The 14,634-nt window shown below is 36.4% G+C and overlaps 1 protein-coding gene across 2 annotated transcripts in view; it reads left to right on the top strand.

Moving 5' to 3' along the window:
* The first annotated feature begins 586 nt into the window (after positions 1–586).
* Positions 587–14,634, top strand: part of LOC102803388 (uncharacterized) — a 42,547-nt gene continuing 28,499 nt past the window's right edge. For both annotated transcript variants that reach the window (XM_085502508.1, XM_085502509.1), the window contains exons 1-2: positions 587–843; positions 1,242–2,027. In XM_085502508.1, the coding sequence (XP_085358634.1) occupies positions 1,289–2,027 (739 nt within the window). In that variant the 5' untranslated portion in view covers positions 587–843; positions 1,242–1,288. The remainder of the gene's footprint in view (positions 844–1,241; positions 2,028–14,634) is intronic.

Here is a 14,634-nt window from a genome sequence, read left to right on the forward strand (position 1 = left end):
TGATAATGTATGACCCGGTATGTTAATGTAACCCGTATATATCTAAAGACACGAGTTACCAAATGTAGTTTTTATTACTACATGTATACATGTTTTTTTATTCTCGGATACAATAATAAATTATGATAATGTATGACCCGGTATGTTAATGTGACCCATATATATCTAAAGACACTAGTTACCAAATGTAGTTTTTATTACTACGTAAACACATTTTTTTTATTCTTGAATACAATAATAATTTATAACCAATGTATGTTAATATATTTTGTATTCTCCAATCTATAAATAAATGTTAGTATAATTTGCATAATTTAAATGATATAATTTGGGCTGGTACTGTAGCTTTGATAGAGGGGCTTGTGGTGAGCATTCGGTGAAATTTATATTTTTTTTATTTGAAACAAAAACCAATGTGATAATGGCTTTTTGTTTTCATATAACTGGGCATTTCATATAACCGGGCATTATTTTTATCCACACACATCACGCACGTACACGCTCACATGTTATGTGTAAATACGAATAATGTATTCGACCACGTGATTACAGTGTATGCCACATACCGACGACGCCTACACGAGTTGTATCAGCTGATAGAATGGAAACGATATGCTGTGCGATGAGCTCATCGAGCCAGGCGTAAACAATAACTGGAATCAACCACATCTTTGTCAAATATGTGCGTGTCTGTTTGTCAGTCTCGTCGTGTATTGACGATACTATACACTGACTATTGAGGTCATGTCTTTTCACCTGCGAGGGGAACTAACGCATTATTGTCAACGTCGTGTATCATCAGTTAACGTACATACACGGCTGAGTGACCTTCACGCGAAACGGGTAAGTGTATCTCCCTGAATCGTGTACGGGAAGCCACGATTGCATGAAACATGAGCTCCATTTCAGGAGTTAAATTTAGTAACGGTGGTGGTGTGTCAGCTCCGTTCACTGTAATGGCGGGATGTTATTATCGCTGATTGTAAATAAGAACATTTGACACAGTGATGTAATTTGTTTAATGATTATATATCGTTTTCGTTATTTATTTGTATTAACTTGTATCAACAAACCAGTTGATTAACGTCTGTACTATTTTAAAAAAACCATGATGAATATCAAACAACCTATGGGTTGTAACGTTGTGTACAGTTAGTACAAAGGTTTTCGCATACAGTATATTCGTGTGTGATAGTTCTGTTATCACATACAATAATATACAACTTGTATTTTTATTATAGAGCTAGGTAGTCCGGAATCGCAATTAAACAATTTATATATCACCAACATGGCGACGGCGGCGAACGTAGATCCGGCCGTGACACTCAGGCTGCCCGCTCCCAAACACAGAGAGATTGACACAGAAGAAGCTGCACTGGGTGTTCTCCATGATTTAGACTGTTATTTAGAGGCCGAAATTACCGCTGTCAGACATTCACTGTACTGTGACAATGCATTGGATTACATCGCAGGATCCAGTCATGCATGCGTGGGCGGTCATATATGTGCGAAGTGTGCCACTAAAGAGGAAAAGCTATGTAACTCCACTTCCTCTAATAAAACCATTTCTAGTAACGAGTCAACGGCTGATATAGAAACGGCAGTGAAACTCGGACATGTCGAATGTTTGCGCGAAATATTGAGACACAGGACCAGCTCTTTGAGCCAAAGTGTCAAATTTGGGTGTACTTTTGTGAAACTTGCTACAGAATGTGGACATAGGGACGTGTTGGACCTGCTTATACGTCACGAACTGGGCGACCCAGATGTTTGTCTCGATACGATATTGAACGAAAAAGACAGTCTCGGTAGGTGCGCAATACACATAGCGGCCCAGGCAGGTCACGTCGAGAGTCTACGGGTTATTTTACGATACACCGGTAAATCGTGGGAGAAGATCACTTCTGCCGACGGGAGAACCGCCGTACACTTTGCTGCTGCCGGTGGAGCACTAAAGTGTCTACATGAATTGAGAAAAGATATAGATAATATCGTAAATGTAAAAGATCATAGAGGCATGACACCAGGTGAGAGAATATAATGTTTATAAATAGATGACTCTAACTTCCTGTCACCATAAATGGACGTGTTCTTTTGATAGCTTGAACCGCGCACGTAACATTTTAAAATGCGATTATACCAAGTGGTGGAATGTAAATTGTTTTGAATCTGTCGTCATCTGTTTTATCTACACACAATTCTGGCATTGTATTGTAACATTTCTCGTACTGATTGAATAAACAAATTGACTAAGCCATATAATAATTATAACTATAATATAATGATATTATATTATATTATTATAATATTAACATGTGCGACAGACTTAGTTCGATACGTCCCCGCCAAAACAGAGTAGACAATCAGCACGACTATACCATCTATTAGCCTAAATGCATTACGTCTGCTAAGACATTATCACAGCGCGCGGTGACCCACCATTTTGATAGGTTAGTGACCCGCGGATTGCCTCCCAGCTATCGATCTCAACGTTTCATATGTAATGTATGTCATGTGACCTATATCGTTTAGATCTAAAATAAACATTGATAAACACTTTGATATTTAAATATGTTAGATAAGCAAATCCGATTATAACACCGGCATCTTCAATTTAAAACGATATTTTTGAATATCAACACGACTAAACTAAGAATAATTAGCCATTAACTGCAGAAGAATACACTGTAAAATATTACTTTTGGAAATTGGACTAAGCACGTGATTTGTTTACTTGGTAACGTGTGATGATACTCGAAACTATTGGTAACAAGTGCCATCATGCCGATATTGTATCAATGTGGTTTTCAAGTCACGCCTTGTTGGTCGTGTCAGAAGGTATCAAGTGTATCCATGGTGATAAATTAATGATCAACTCGAAACTTTTAGTCGATTTTTTTGAATGCGCGATAAAAGTGTGTTGACGGTGTTCTTGTTGACATTCAACGGAACGTTAAACGTTGTATGCGAGCTTTCGGCCGTTCTGTCTAATACCTGTATATGTACTAAGAAATGCATAGCGTTTGATGTCGCGAAGCTGCGAGCACAGAACGCAGGTTATTCCCATTAACAGTTAAATTTGTTATATAACAATACACTATATATTTGTACCATCACAGTTCCGGTGTGGTCAGTTAGGTTTTAAACAACTGTTAAAATGTAAATGTCATTTTGGTTCCCTTTTTGTGAGGGTCATGAAGCACTTTATATATATACAAAACATGTTTGTATTCGTAGCCCACTCGTTCGTAATTTTGAATTATATAATTATAGTCTATATTACTTGCGCTTTATAATAATAAATGCACAGATTTACGTTTGAAGTATTATATCATAAACACCGGAATTAGGAATCGACCACCTATGAAAACAGTAGTTTCTAAACTCAACATGACCTAGCCACCATAGGAAAGTATACTACCCTATCCTACAAAACATTCAACATATTATGATTAATGCATTATATAATTAAGCAATCTACTATGTCCAAGTTTTCTGGTGTTGTCCATGTAATGTAAAATGCCGGAGACTTGTCTTAAACCAGTTTTAATTAGAAACAAGCCATCTGACTAATGATCATAGAAAAATGACAATAAATTTACAGATAACTGATGCATATGTCATTGTTTTGAATATCACCTGGTTGCGTTAATATGTCCCGTCTGAATGGGTATTATATTACGCGTGGAGGGTTATGTCGCGCGTAAAATACGTTATGTTTCACGTGAGTATGCCCCACATTGTATTCCACGTGGAAGTTATTATATCATACGTGAAAAATATGATGCTCCACGTGAAGGGACATTATGTGCCTCAAATAAAAAGGTAATATGCAGTTAATACGCTTATGCATTCATCATAAAAAAACAGCACGAATAGTCGATGTCGTAGGTCAAGTATTACGTGTCATGCCTGGGGCATTTTATAAGCAGTATGTCTCAGTATGTCTTCGATACCGCATTATTATAATCAAAATACAGCATTTAATATACACATTTTACGCAGTTCTTGTGTTATTAGGCGATCAGAATGCTAGTCATATATATATGGCTGTCTGATAGTAAGAATTAATAATTCCCAAACTATACCTCTATTTTCTATATACACTCAGATAATAAATCCAAATGAAATGAAGAAGTCATATATAGAATTTGTTTCCATGGTAATAAAGATTATGAAAAATCACTGAATCAGTATCCTTCGCTCACGCTTCCATTTAATATCTCAGGGAATTGATGAAATATACACCAATTAGGCCTATAAAACAACAATTAGTTGTCAGTAATGTTTTCCCGATTTCATGAAGTCTTACGTGTGTCATTAAAGTCATTCTTTGATGCATCATTAAGACGATTCATTGTTGCCTAAATTAGAGTAAAATGGTGTATTGTGGGTATTAGTCAACGGTAAACAAGTTTCAGCCGTGGAAAACCAAGTGTCTTTTGAAAAAAAGAACTAGCCACCCATTATGCAAACATTTGTATTTCAGACACATTTCCATGTATCATAATTATCATGCTTCACACATTAACAAAATAATTGAATGTTAGCGATTTTTACAATATTACTAAATGTAAATAAATATTTGTGTGCATATTTCAAATTTTAACTACGCACCCCTGAAGCGTGTAAACGCCCATCAACGTTGATGTTAAAACAAATGTAACGTCAGTCCGCGGTCAACGGTCAACAATAATATATGCACGTGTATTTACATTATACCCCGGATGTCTCACGCAGTATGTTTGCAATATACCCCGGATGTCTCGCGCAGTATGTTTGCAATATACCCCGGGTAGCTTACGTTGTATGTTTGCAATATACCCCAGGTAGCTTACGTAGTATGTTTGCAATATATCCCGGCTGGCTTACGTAGTATGTTTGCAATATATCCCGGGTGGTTTATGTAGTATATTTGTAATATATTCTATTCCAGGTAGCTTACGTAGTATGTTTGCAATATATCCCAGGTAGCTTACGTAGTATGTTTGCAATATATCCCGGGTGGTTTACGTAGTATGTTTGAAATATACCCCGGGTGGCTTACGTAGTGTATTTGTAATATATTCCGGGTAGCTTACGTAGTATGTTTGCAATATATCCCGGGTGGTTTATGTAGTATGTTTGCAATATATCCCGGGTAGCTTACGTAGTATGTTTGCAATATACCCCGGGTGGTTTACGTAGTATGTTTGTAATATATCCCGGGTAGCTTACGTTGTACGTTTGCAATATACCCCAGGTAGCTTACGTAGTATGTTTGCAAAATCGTCTAAACCTGATTCCCGTAATGCAAAGAAATTTTTGTCAACGGTATGTAATGACCTACTTGTACATGCAAATCTTTGATTAACGAGATCTAGGATGCTTTGCTGGCAATCGCTCTGCTGCCCTGATTGATTCTATTTGCTTAAGGCCTTCTTGTTCACGTGATTGCAAGATGTAGATAGGTTTCAAGCGGCTGTAACCGTTTGAGTTGATTGCAACATACATCATTCCTCCAGGTGCAGTTGATTTGTGGATGACGACAGTTTAAAAAGCATTTCAGATTCATTCTTCATGTTTATGCAAATGTTATTGTGTCAATCCTTAATCATTTCAACCGTCTGGTTTATTCATAATATAAATACCCAACTATTTTCATTCCACATAAAACAGTGGGTATGATTAATTGATTTCATAATATTGTGGATCGCATGAATTTTAAATCTTGGAATTGTGTGGCACATATTCTGTTGAGACTGTTAAATTGGAAAGCTTTTATTATTTACTGGGTGACGTATTTGTTATAGATGTCCAATCAAGTCCTTGGTTCCCTTGAGCTTTTTTGACCATGAACACAACTGAAACTGCTGTGTGCATACCCGAGATGCCGCGAGAATGATTGCACGCACCATGGGTCACGTTACATTCCAGCTTGTGTTGAACTGCATTACAGTGGTCGCTGTAAGTTGATTAGTCAGTCAGAGGATTGTACCCGATTATCCAAATTAGACTTCACATCTCTAATTGTCTAAATAGTGAACTTTGGACTTAAGAGCGAGATAATCAAAGCTGCACGAATCCAAACTTCATATAGTTAATCTGCCCATAGCTCCTCGATTCGTAATCCTTTAATACACATTAATCAGGTACAACGCGACAGAGAGCTTAAATATCGTTATTTCCGTGAATTCACATCATCCAATTTAATCGGTGTCTGTGATTTAGAAAGCCTTTCAAGTTCAATCTGGGGAATGAATAAATATTAAAACCAAGGATATCGTCAAATTTATGGCACGGCAATCATCCGCTTTTAATGGAATTCGCGGAAGCACTGCGTCTTTAATTAATTCCCTGTCAAGCTTCCTTTTCACGACTCTCGTGACGATACCGGAGGTTTGCATTTCTCTTAAATTGAATAGTGAACTGCATTTGTTTGTTTTTTAAATAAACTGTGTCTCCCGTTATTCAAAATCTAAATTGTATTGAATCTGCTTTTCGCCATTTATATAAAACCGTCCCGAATTCGTAACGAATATTCTGCGTTGAGGTATTTATATAAGTACCAGTACATCACAGTAGTAGAACACCTGACACGAAGGTCTGCTGAAAGGGGTAACTGACACTGTGACTCTTACATTATTCGTATTAATCATTTATCTATACGTAATTGACACTTGTTTCACTGTAAAAACTACCCAAGGCAAAATAACAATAACATCGATCGACATGTCTCCACTCAAATGATTACTCCAGACGTACTAATGCCGCGCTGACATGAGTGAAAGTAAAATACAATAAATTTCGGAATAAATACGAAACACAATTCAGATAATGTTTAATTGTATGTCGAAGTAAAATCCTTCCATTGCAATCCGCTCTGCGCATGCGCAGTCCGTGCTTGTATTGACTGTCTTGAATATTCGACATTCGGTTTTACAACGGGCGAAAACAGCCGACTCGTCAAAAAATTAAACATAACAAATTTTGGGAGATCGACAAAAATGTGTATCGTGACAATTTTCTTTTCATGTTCGCGCATAGTAGTAGCAACGTACTAGCAGACACGTCACTTCCTGTCCTCGCGCACTGATTTGCTGTCTATAAAACGTATTCGCCCATTTATTTTGTCAATATTCAATTTAGATATCCTTTCCACACAAATGGAATATTGACCTACATGTCTGTAACTATTTGTTCAATGCTCTTAACTTTATTTTAAAGCTCAAAATTCCCCTAGGGGGGGGATTAAAATGGTTACATCGAACAAAAAGACTAAATACAGGATGAAATACAAGCACATAATAAATAAGTACTGCTACAATGTGGTCAAATACATCACCACAGATATGCGAGAAATTTTAATTCTGTCGGTGTTAAGAAAACAAACATAAAATGATGATTATGCTATGTCGGCAAAAGGTGTTGTGTCTCATGATCAATTTTTTTTATATAAATTTGGCCAATACAGTATTCATTGAAATGTTGTATTGCCCATTATCAAATTCCTACATTTATTTCTTTGTTTCAATGAAGAATGAATATTTTTCTACATTGTCTGTTAATTGTTTTTGCTTGGTGCTTGTAATTATAATATCTATACCGATTAATCGCGTTTCATTAATCTTATCGAGTTTGGAAGATATTACTCAATACCTTTAACTGTTGTCTATTTAATAATCTTACTTCCTTCACAAGTTCGTTTGGCGTGTTTATTACTCGGTTGTAGTATTTATTTATTTGTGTTTTGTTAAAAACATCTATTGGAAATTGTCCATATATTTCCTTTATAAGATTGTTTTTCTTCACACCCAGGATGAATCGTAGTTCTTCTCAAAGAAGATTTGTAAGAACTCTCGTCTCCCAAAAATCATTACCAGTATTGGTCTAATTAATTTATCGAAGAGACCAAATTGTTTTTTAAAATGTAGACTAAATAAACCTTTCAGTGAAAACAAAGCTCGTTGTCCTTTGTCGTTTTAAATATTTCGTCACTTCCTTGTATTTGCCATTTATGCCTTGAGTACTTCTCAAATAATTAAAGAAACCCGCTATATTTATTTTCTAACCCTAATAGAATTTTTTTTTTTATCACTTAACATTCTGTGTTTTTTCTGTGATAAAGTTTGGTGGGAGGGGCACTTACGATGATGCATATGGGAGAACTTGGTTATTTTGTTTACTATACATAGGCCACTAAGCAATCTCACCTATACATATACGTATGTTACTGAAAACAATACGAGTGCCTCAGCTACTGAGAATCGGAATAGTTTTGTTATATCGGAGGTGGGCTTTATACGAAATGAACAATATATATTCAATGTCTAAATTTATATAACTTTTGCATGAATGCGCGATGTTGTCAACACCATTCCCATACTTGAGACGATTAAATATTTTTTCGAACAAATGTTATTTTACAATAAATTATTATATCATTTTCAGATTAATATTATAAAACCCATACATGTCATGTTGGTTACAACATGATATATTCTGCTTCCGGTATGCTAACAACTACAATGTTGAGATATGAAGACATACATTTGGCATAGGATAACAATTAACGTTTAACCAAAACACGGTTTGGGTGTTCTGATTTGTTATTGTGGTTCAGAATGTCGCTCTTGGTAGAATATCATGTCATTTTAAAAACACAGTTGTCGAATAAACCAAACAATGACCCATTGATATCACCCATTAGTAATCTATAAGTGAATAACCCATTCACGCATGCCCCATTTTAACCATACAAATGACTGACATACTCAGTTTATTTGAAATCACTACAGAGTATATGACATAATTACGCAAACCACTGTTAGTGTTACATAGTAACATTTTCGACATAAGAACTCCTCGCCCAGGCGCCTCACAATACCTAACTTATTAGCACGGTACTCGTTAGCTCTGTCGACTATCTGGTCTGCACTTACGATTATTTGGAAAATGCCAACGTGATTGAACTGTTTGACGAGAATTTTAACCTCTATTCCAAGTTCACGACCAATTCGACAGATATGACAGTGTTTCTGCTGTTATAACAATCCGATATTTCTCATGTATGTTCACTCGGGACTGATGGTGCATCAGTGTTCAAATACTTCCTGGGTCACTTGACAAATCAATTAGTCTACATGGAGATACAATGAGGTCACCAATCTGACATACTGACAATACGTCTATGTATTATGCGAGGTTAATAAATAGTAGAGTACAAATCACTGGCCTGGGAATTGCTGTTCGATGCCGATATTCGTTTTATGGATCACCTGACGATTTATACTATATTCTTTTATTGAAGAATCTTTCATTGCACGGGAATTAACGTGTTGCATAGTTTATTATTGGTTCCGGGTTGATGGACACAATTGTACAACAAAACGTTTAAACAGTTTATGGATCAGCAGCTAAGGTAATCACAGATTAATGTCACGCGTAATAATCTGTAATCATTGATATAGTATTCTTCTAATGGATTCTTAAACGTTCGGCTACAATGATCACGTGTCGGCGCAATTATTAGACTTGGGCATGATGAGAGTAAACTAAGCAACTCCTCGGTGCCCATGACACGGGAAACTGGGTATACGATAATCCATTTCACCTGGCGACTTTGTGGTGTAATAAAGCAATGAAAGCGGAATCTCGTTTCACTCTTTAGCTAGTCAGACCTGTTCATCGTTTGAATCTACTCTTCAAAACAGCGTACCAGAATAATAATGCGTATGTAGGTAGATTAAAACCATGATAGGCGACTCTGTACTCGGTTCTTTTGAAAAGCACAAGATTCATGTACGAACACACGTAGATAATATAATATTCGATAAGAATAAAGCGTAAAACATTTCGATTCCTCGTCACATGTACGATATACACTGCCCTGAATTTGACGACCTAATCAAATGGTACAATTGCTCTTCATGTTATCGTATTTCTGTAATATTGACATTATAGTTAATCAGGTATATCACCTATGCATGTCCCAGTAACCCATGAAACAGTACACATGCCTACGTATGTTTTGTTAGAGTAGTAATCACTGATAGCAGTCTATCAATGACTCAATGTGTGCAGCGTTTCGCAGACAGGATGATGTGCACCAATAAAACCATGATCGGATACAAGGAAAGATATTGACTCGAACCATTGCAATAGTCTCACCATTAAATGTCAATATACCGTATAATAGTCAACTGGAATTCAATTACTTTAATGATGAGACTCGTTTTCGAGGCAATTCCTGTTTGGTTTTTTTTGAGCGATTTTAAATCCTTGAATGACATTCATGTCCCTGTCATTATCTGCCACATGATAAGAGCTTAACCACAGTCCCTCTATAGACTCTGTGGCTTAACGTTAAATCTGGATAGTCGTCACCTGCGAATGTGCCAGATGGTCATAGCGTGTCATTGTTTACAAACAACCCATGAGCATTTGCGTGTTTAGCGTGTGTTGTTATCATTACTTGGGACTCAATTCCCACGCGTGCGCAGGTGACTACCCTCCCGCTTTAAGTATCCATTAGTTTGTCCCAAGCAGGTACACAGTTTGTATACTCAAGACTGCTTTAATTGTGACACTTTTGACATCCTGTTTATTCTCACTTCCAAGGCAAATCGCTGTAACAGCAAATTAATACGAACTTCCATTGAGATTTGTGCATAACATACCCAACTGTAGATGTCCATAGAAAAGTCGTATATGAAAAAATCCAATAAACACAAAACAAACGACTGACGACAATTGAAAAAAACAACTGGAAGTACGCTAGACTACATAGTCAAATCAATACAATTGCCACGTCTAGTGTACTAGTACTACTAATGGATTGAGGTCATTTGGTTAATTTGCTATCTTTCATAGAACTCCCTCATTTGTAAACAGAACATGCGTGGATATATGCAACAGTTGATATAGTAATTATATACGTGTGACGTCATCGATGTCGCTTGTGATTAATATCAATCCGCGTTTGTGGATAGCAACCATACACTGCATTGTTTTTGACGATTTGTGTGATTTCTGGAGCATTATATGGAACATTATAGTTTGTATCTTTAATACGAGTATGTACTCACGAGGCACTGCGCACAGGAACTGCGGTGAGGCACGCGTGAAGCAGTATTGCGCGATATTCCTTTATTTCAGTTACAATACTTCAAGAACCCAATGGCAACACATTCTAGGAAACAGAATAAAACATTCTCCGTCCAAATAAAATATTAAATTATTGAATCACACGCGATTTGTTTCATGTACTGTTTGTCGTTTTCTTAACATCATTTCAGCACTACTTAGCCCCATAAATGACCAAATGAGAATACCCTGTTACGTTTCACGGCAACGCACATCATACGTATTGTATGTGTTACCACTCAATGTTATCAGCTATCGGTTTTGTGCAGCGATGAGAATAATTGTGATGATGATTTTCTATAGATTTGATGATCGCGGTTTCTGTTCTCTTTCCTTTATTTAATTTCCTTATATGGTGTTTGCGTTGACGAAGGTCATTATCATCATTAATAGCGTTTTGAAAATCAGAAAAAGACTCCCATTGTCGCGGGATGCCAGGAAACATGTTATTACTCGATGCCGGAGGCATTGAATGTGTTACCTAAGTGACTACATACAACATGGCGTGTTCGGATAAACCCATTGACATGTGCAACACAAACGTGCAACCACAATTGATACGAGATGTTTGTAGTCGCTGAGGATGTTGAGCTAGTTGAAGTGATGTTACCTAGAAAAAGTTGGAAAATATACCTTTCTTATAAATCGCGCCCTCTAGTGCCGGAGCGCACCTATGTCGTCAAAATGACGTATAAAAGTGAAAGCGTTGTGGTTAAATTCGACAACTTTGATTAGTTGTGTAGTCATTCGTCATCTAGAATTTAGTATTTTTTAAAAACTTCTTCATTGATAGACGATTACAGATTCAAACGATATCGATGCTTTGAACGGCCTTTGTGTTACCCAATTACGTCATAGCAGCGTTGTGTCACTAGAGGGTGCAATTTATAATAAAAAAGGAGAACTGTTTTTTAATTATATAACATTTTACCAACATTTTACCATTCGTTCCTATTTCTAAAAATGGTAAAATGCGTTATCGCTGTGTTCATAACAAGATTGCAGTATTATAACGGGGACACTCACATCGTATATACGGGACGTGCCGTCCAAATGGGGGTACTTTTCCCTAATCTATAACTCTAATAAGTCAATAATATAACCAAGCGTAAGTTTTTGAAAACTGGCATGGAATTGTCTGCTTATCCCTTGCCAATATAAATAATTATGTGTCAATTAAAAAGTATGTGCTCGCACCTCAATGCCCAACAGTTCACTGAGGCGTTATAAATTCCGTGACAATAGCTCCAACCCGGATATCTTGTAAAGCGGCTCCGACCCTTTGCATAACCTGCCCACTGATCGGTTGATTTATGTTTGCCTGCATCTTTTATTTGGCCGCAGGTTATAGACAAAATGATTCATTGTAGCTGACCCGTAATACATAGCCTTAAAACGCAGTAACAGACGGATGTACATGTTACTCAGTAAATATATTGGCACTGTGTTAAAATATGTTTCACTGAATTCGCGTTGTTTACCGATGTTAGTGTGCTAGAGGTCAAAAGGAAACATGGCGACCATTAGGTCATACCATTAGGTCATAGGTGAGATGTCATGTGGGAATACAGCTCACATGCAAAGAGTAATAAATTTTAATGTTGACAAAGTAGGCTTGCAAATGTGGTGTAAGATTTATTATAGCTGTCTAGGCACGTGGCTCATTTCCACTTGTATTGTGTATTTACCTTCTGGTCTTTATGGTATTAATTTTACACGAGCTCTAAATTTTTAGTAGATATTCCAAAATGATACTTGTTCTACATGTGGAACTGTGTGATCATTTCTAGCAATTTCTTTCATCATCTTTCTTGTTGTAGTATATGTATATACCAAAAACAATGTATCTCCCACTAACGTATGGCCCCCTGATGTATGGCCCGTTCTCAATATCCTCAGGAGAACCGTTAGATAGCAAACCAGGTATTCGTTTGAAAAATGCATGTCATGACTTTTTGTGTAAAGCCGACCAAAAATGCTTTATTTCGTACTACCAGAATTTCTCTGTATCATCTGTGAGGAATGGTTTGATGCCAATAGTACTCAGTATGGTACATCCAAGAATTGTAATTTGCACCACTACACTAAGAAAACCATAAATGAACAATTGTCAACATGCAATACCATAGTTTACAGAATTATTTTGCCTCAGCATTAGGCTTTGTCAACTTCACCTAATTTCACAGAGAGTCTTGCCTAAGATTACACTTAATGTTCACGCAAGTATGTGGCAAAACTACATCACGAAGTCCTCTTTGGTGTGTGTTTAAAGCCTTCACTGAGGCTACCATATTCAGATTGGCAATGCTGTATTCACACCAATCACTTCTGAACTCTAGACTTGGTCTGTGCACCTCTTTAATACAGTTCACAATGTGTTTTGGCGTGAAATATTGCATCCCTGTTGAGCTATGTTGAGCTAGTCATCTATTCATAACCACAGTTATGGGGGAATTCAATGTTATAAAGGCATATAACCCAAAATCACGTTGTGTTATGGGATTTGTTATGTGCTATTTAGCCTGAAATAAATAATAATAGTAATAATAATAATAATAAAGTATGCAATCTATGTATTTACACTGAAGTGCTGAAAAGTCACAGGAGAAATAGGTCAAGGATCCACGCGATTCAACCTATGACATTGAAATTAAACAGTGGCCTCATCTCCTATTATGAATTCTACTGGCTTTTAGATGAGACTACATGCTGCAATGACATGTAGTACTTGCGTATGCACTGTGACCTGTATCAAAATAATTGTTTGCACTCCTATGCAATTTGGGCAAAAAGGCAAATCTGATTTCAATAGCAAGACTATGGTGTCCTGTGCAGATTGTCAGTTTTTTGAAAACAAGGAGATGATGCTAATCGTACCGCACTTCATATGGTAGTGCTTTGATACTAAAGAGCTTAGTCTTTAATTTCCCATAATAACACACTCTCCAAATGACTTTTTTAAACAACGATCATATAAGGTTGTGGAGGACTCCTTCACAGAAATAAAATTACTCAATTTAAAAATTCTTTTTTTATACTCCTGACACATATTCAAGACACATTCTCATTTGCAAATGGCAATGGGTATATTTGGACCAATTGGCAATGGAATATATTATAGAATGGAGGATGTCCACGATTAGTTGAGATTACAACAGATGATTTATTATACAACCATTAAACATTACATGACAGCCATCCTACATAAGGTTGAGTGAGAGATCAAGTGAGAGGTCAAGTCATGACCCAGAGGTTAACAGTGACCTAGGCTTATTTGCATGTTAATACATATATTCTACATTCTTCCTTTTCAGATATATACTTCATATAATAGAATTTTATATTTAGACAAAATTGTTTTTTGTTCATTGTTAATTTTCAGTTTTTTTTATACAATAAAATTTATACACACGAATGTTAATTTCACTTCAGGTTGCTGCCTTTGTAATTGTAATCCCTTTTGTTTTATGCATCATAACTTCAAATCAGAATTTACACACATCAAAATAG

Source organism: Saccoglossus kowalevskii, chromosome 8 (assembly GCF_978046115.1).
Source record: "Saccoglossus kowalevskii chromosome 8, keSacKowa6.1, whole genome shotgun sequence".
NCBI lineage: Eukaryota > Metazoa > Hemichordata > Enteropneusta > Harrimaniidae > Saccoglossus > Saccoglossus kowalevskii.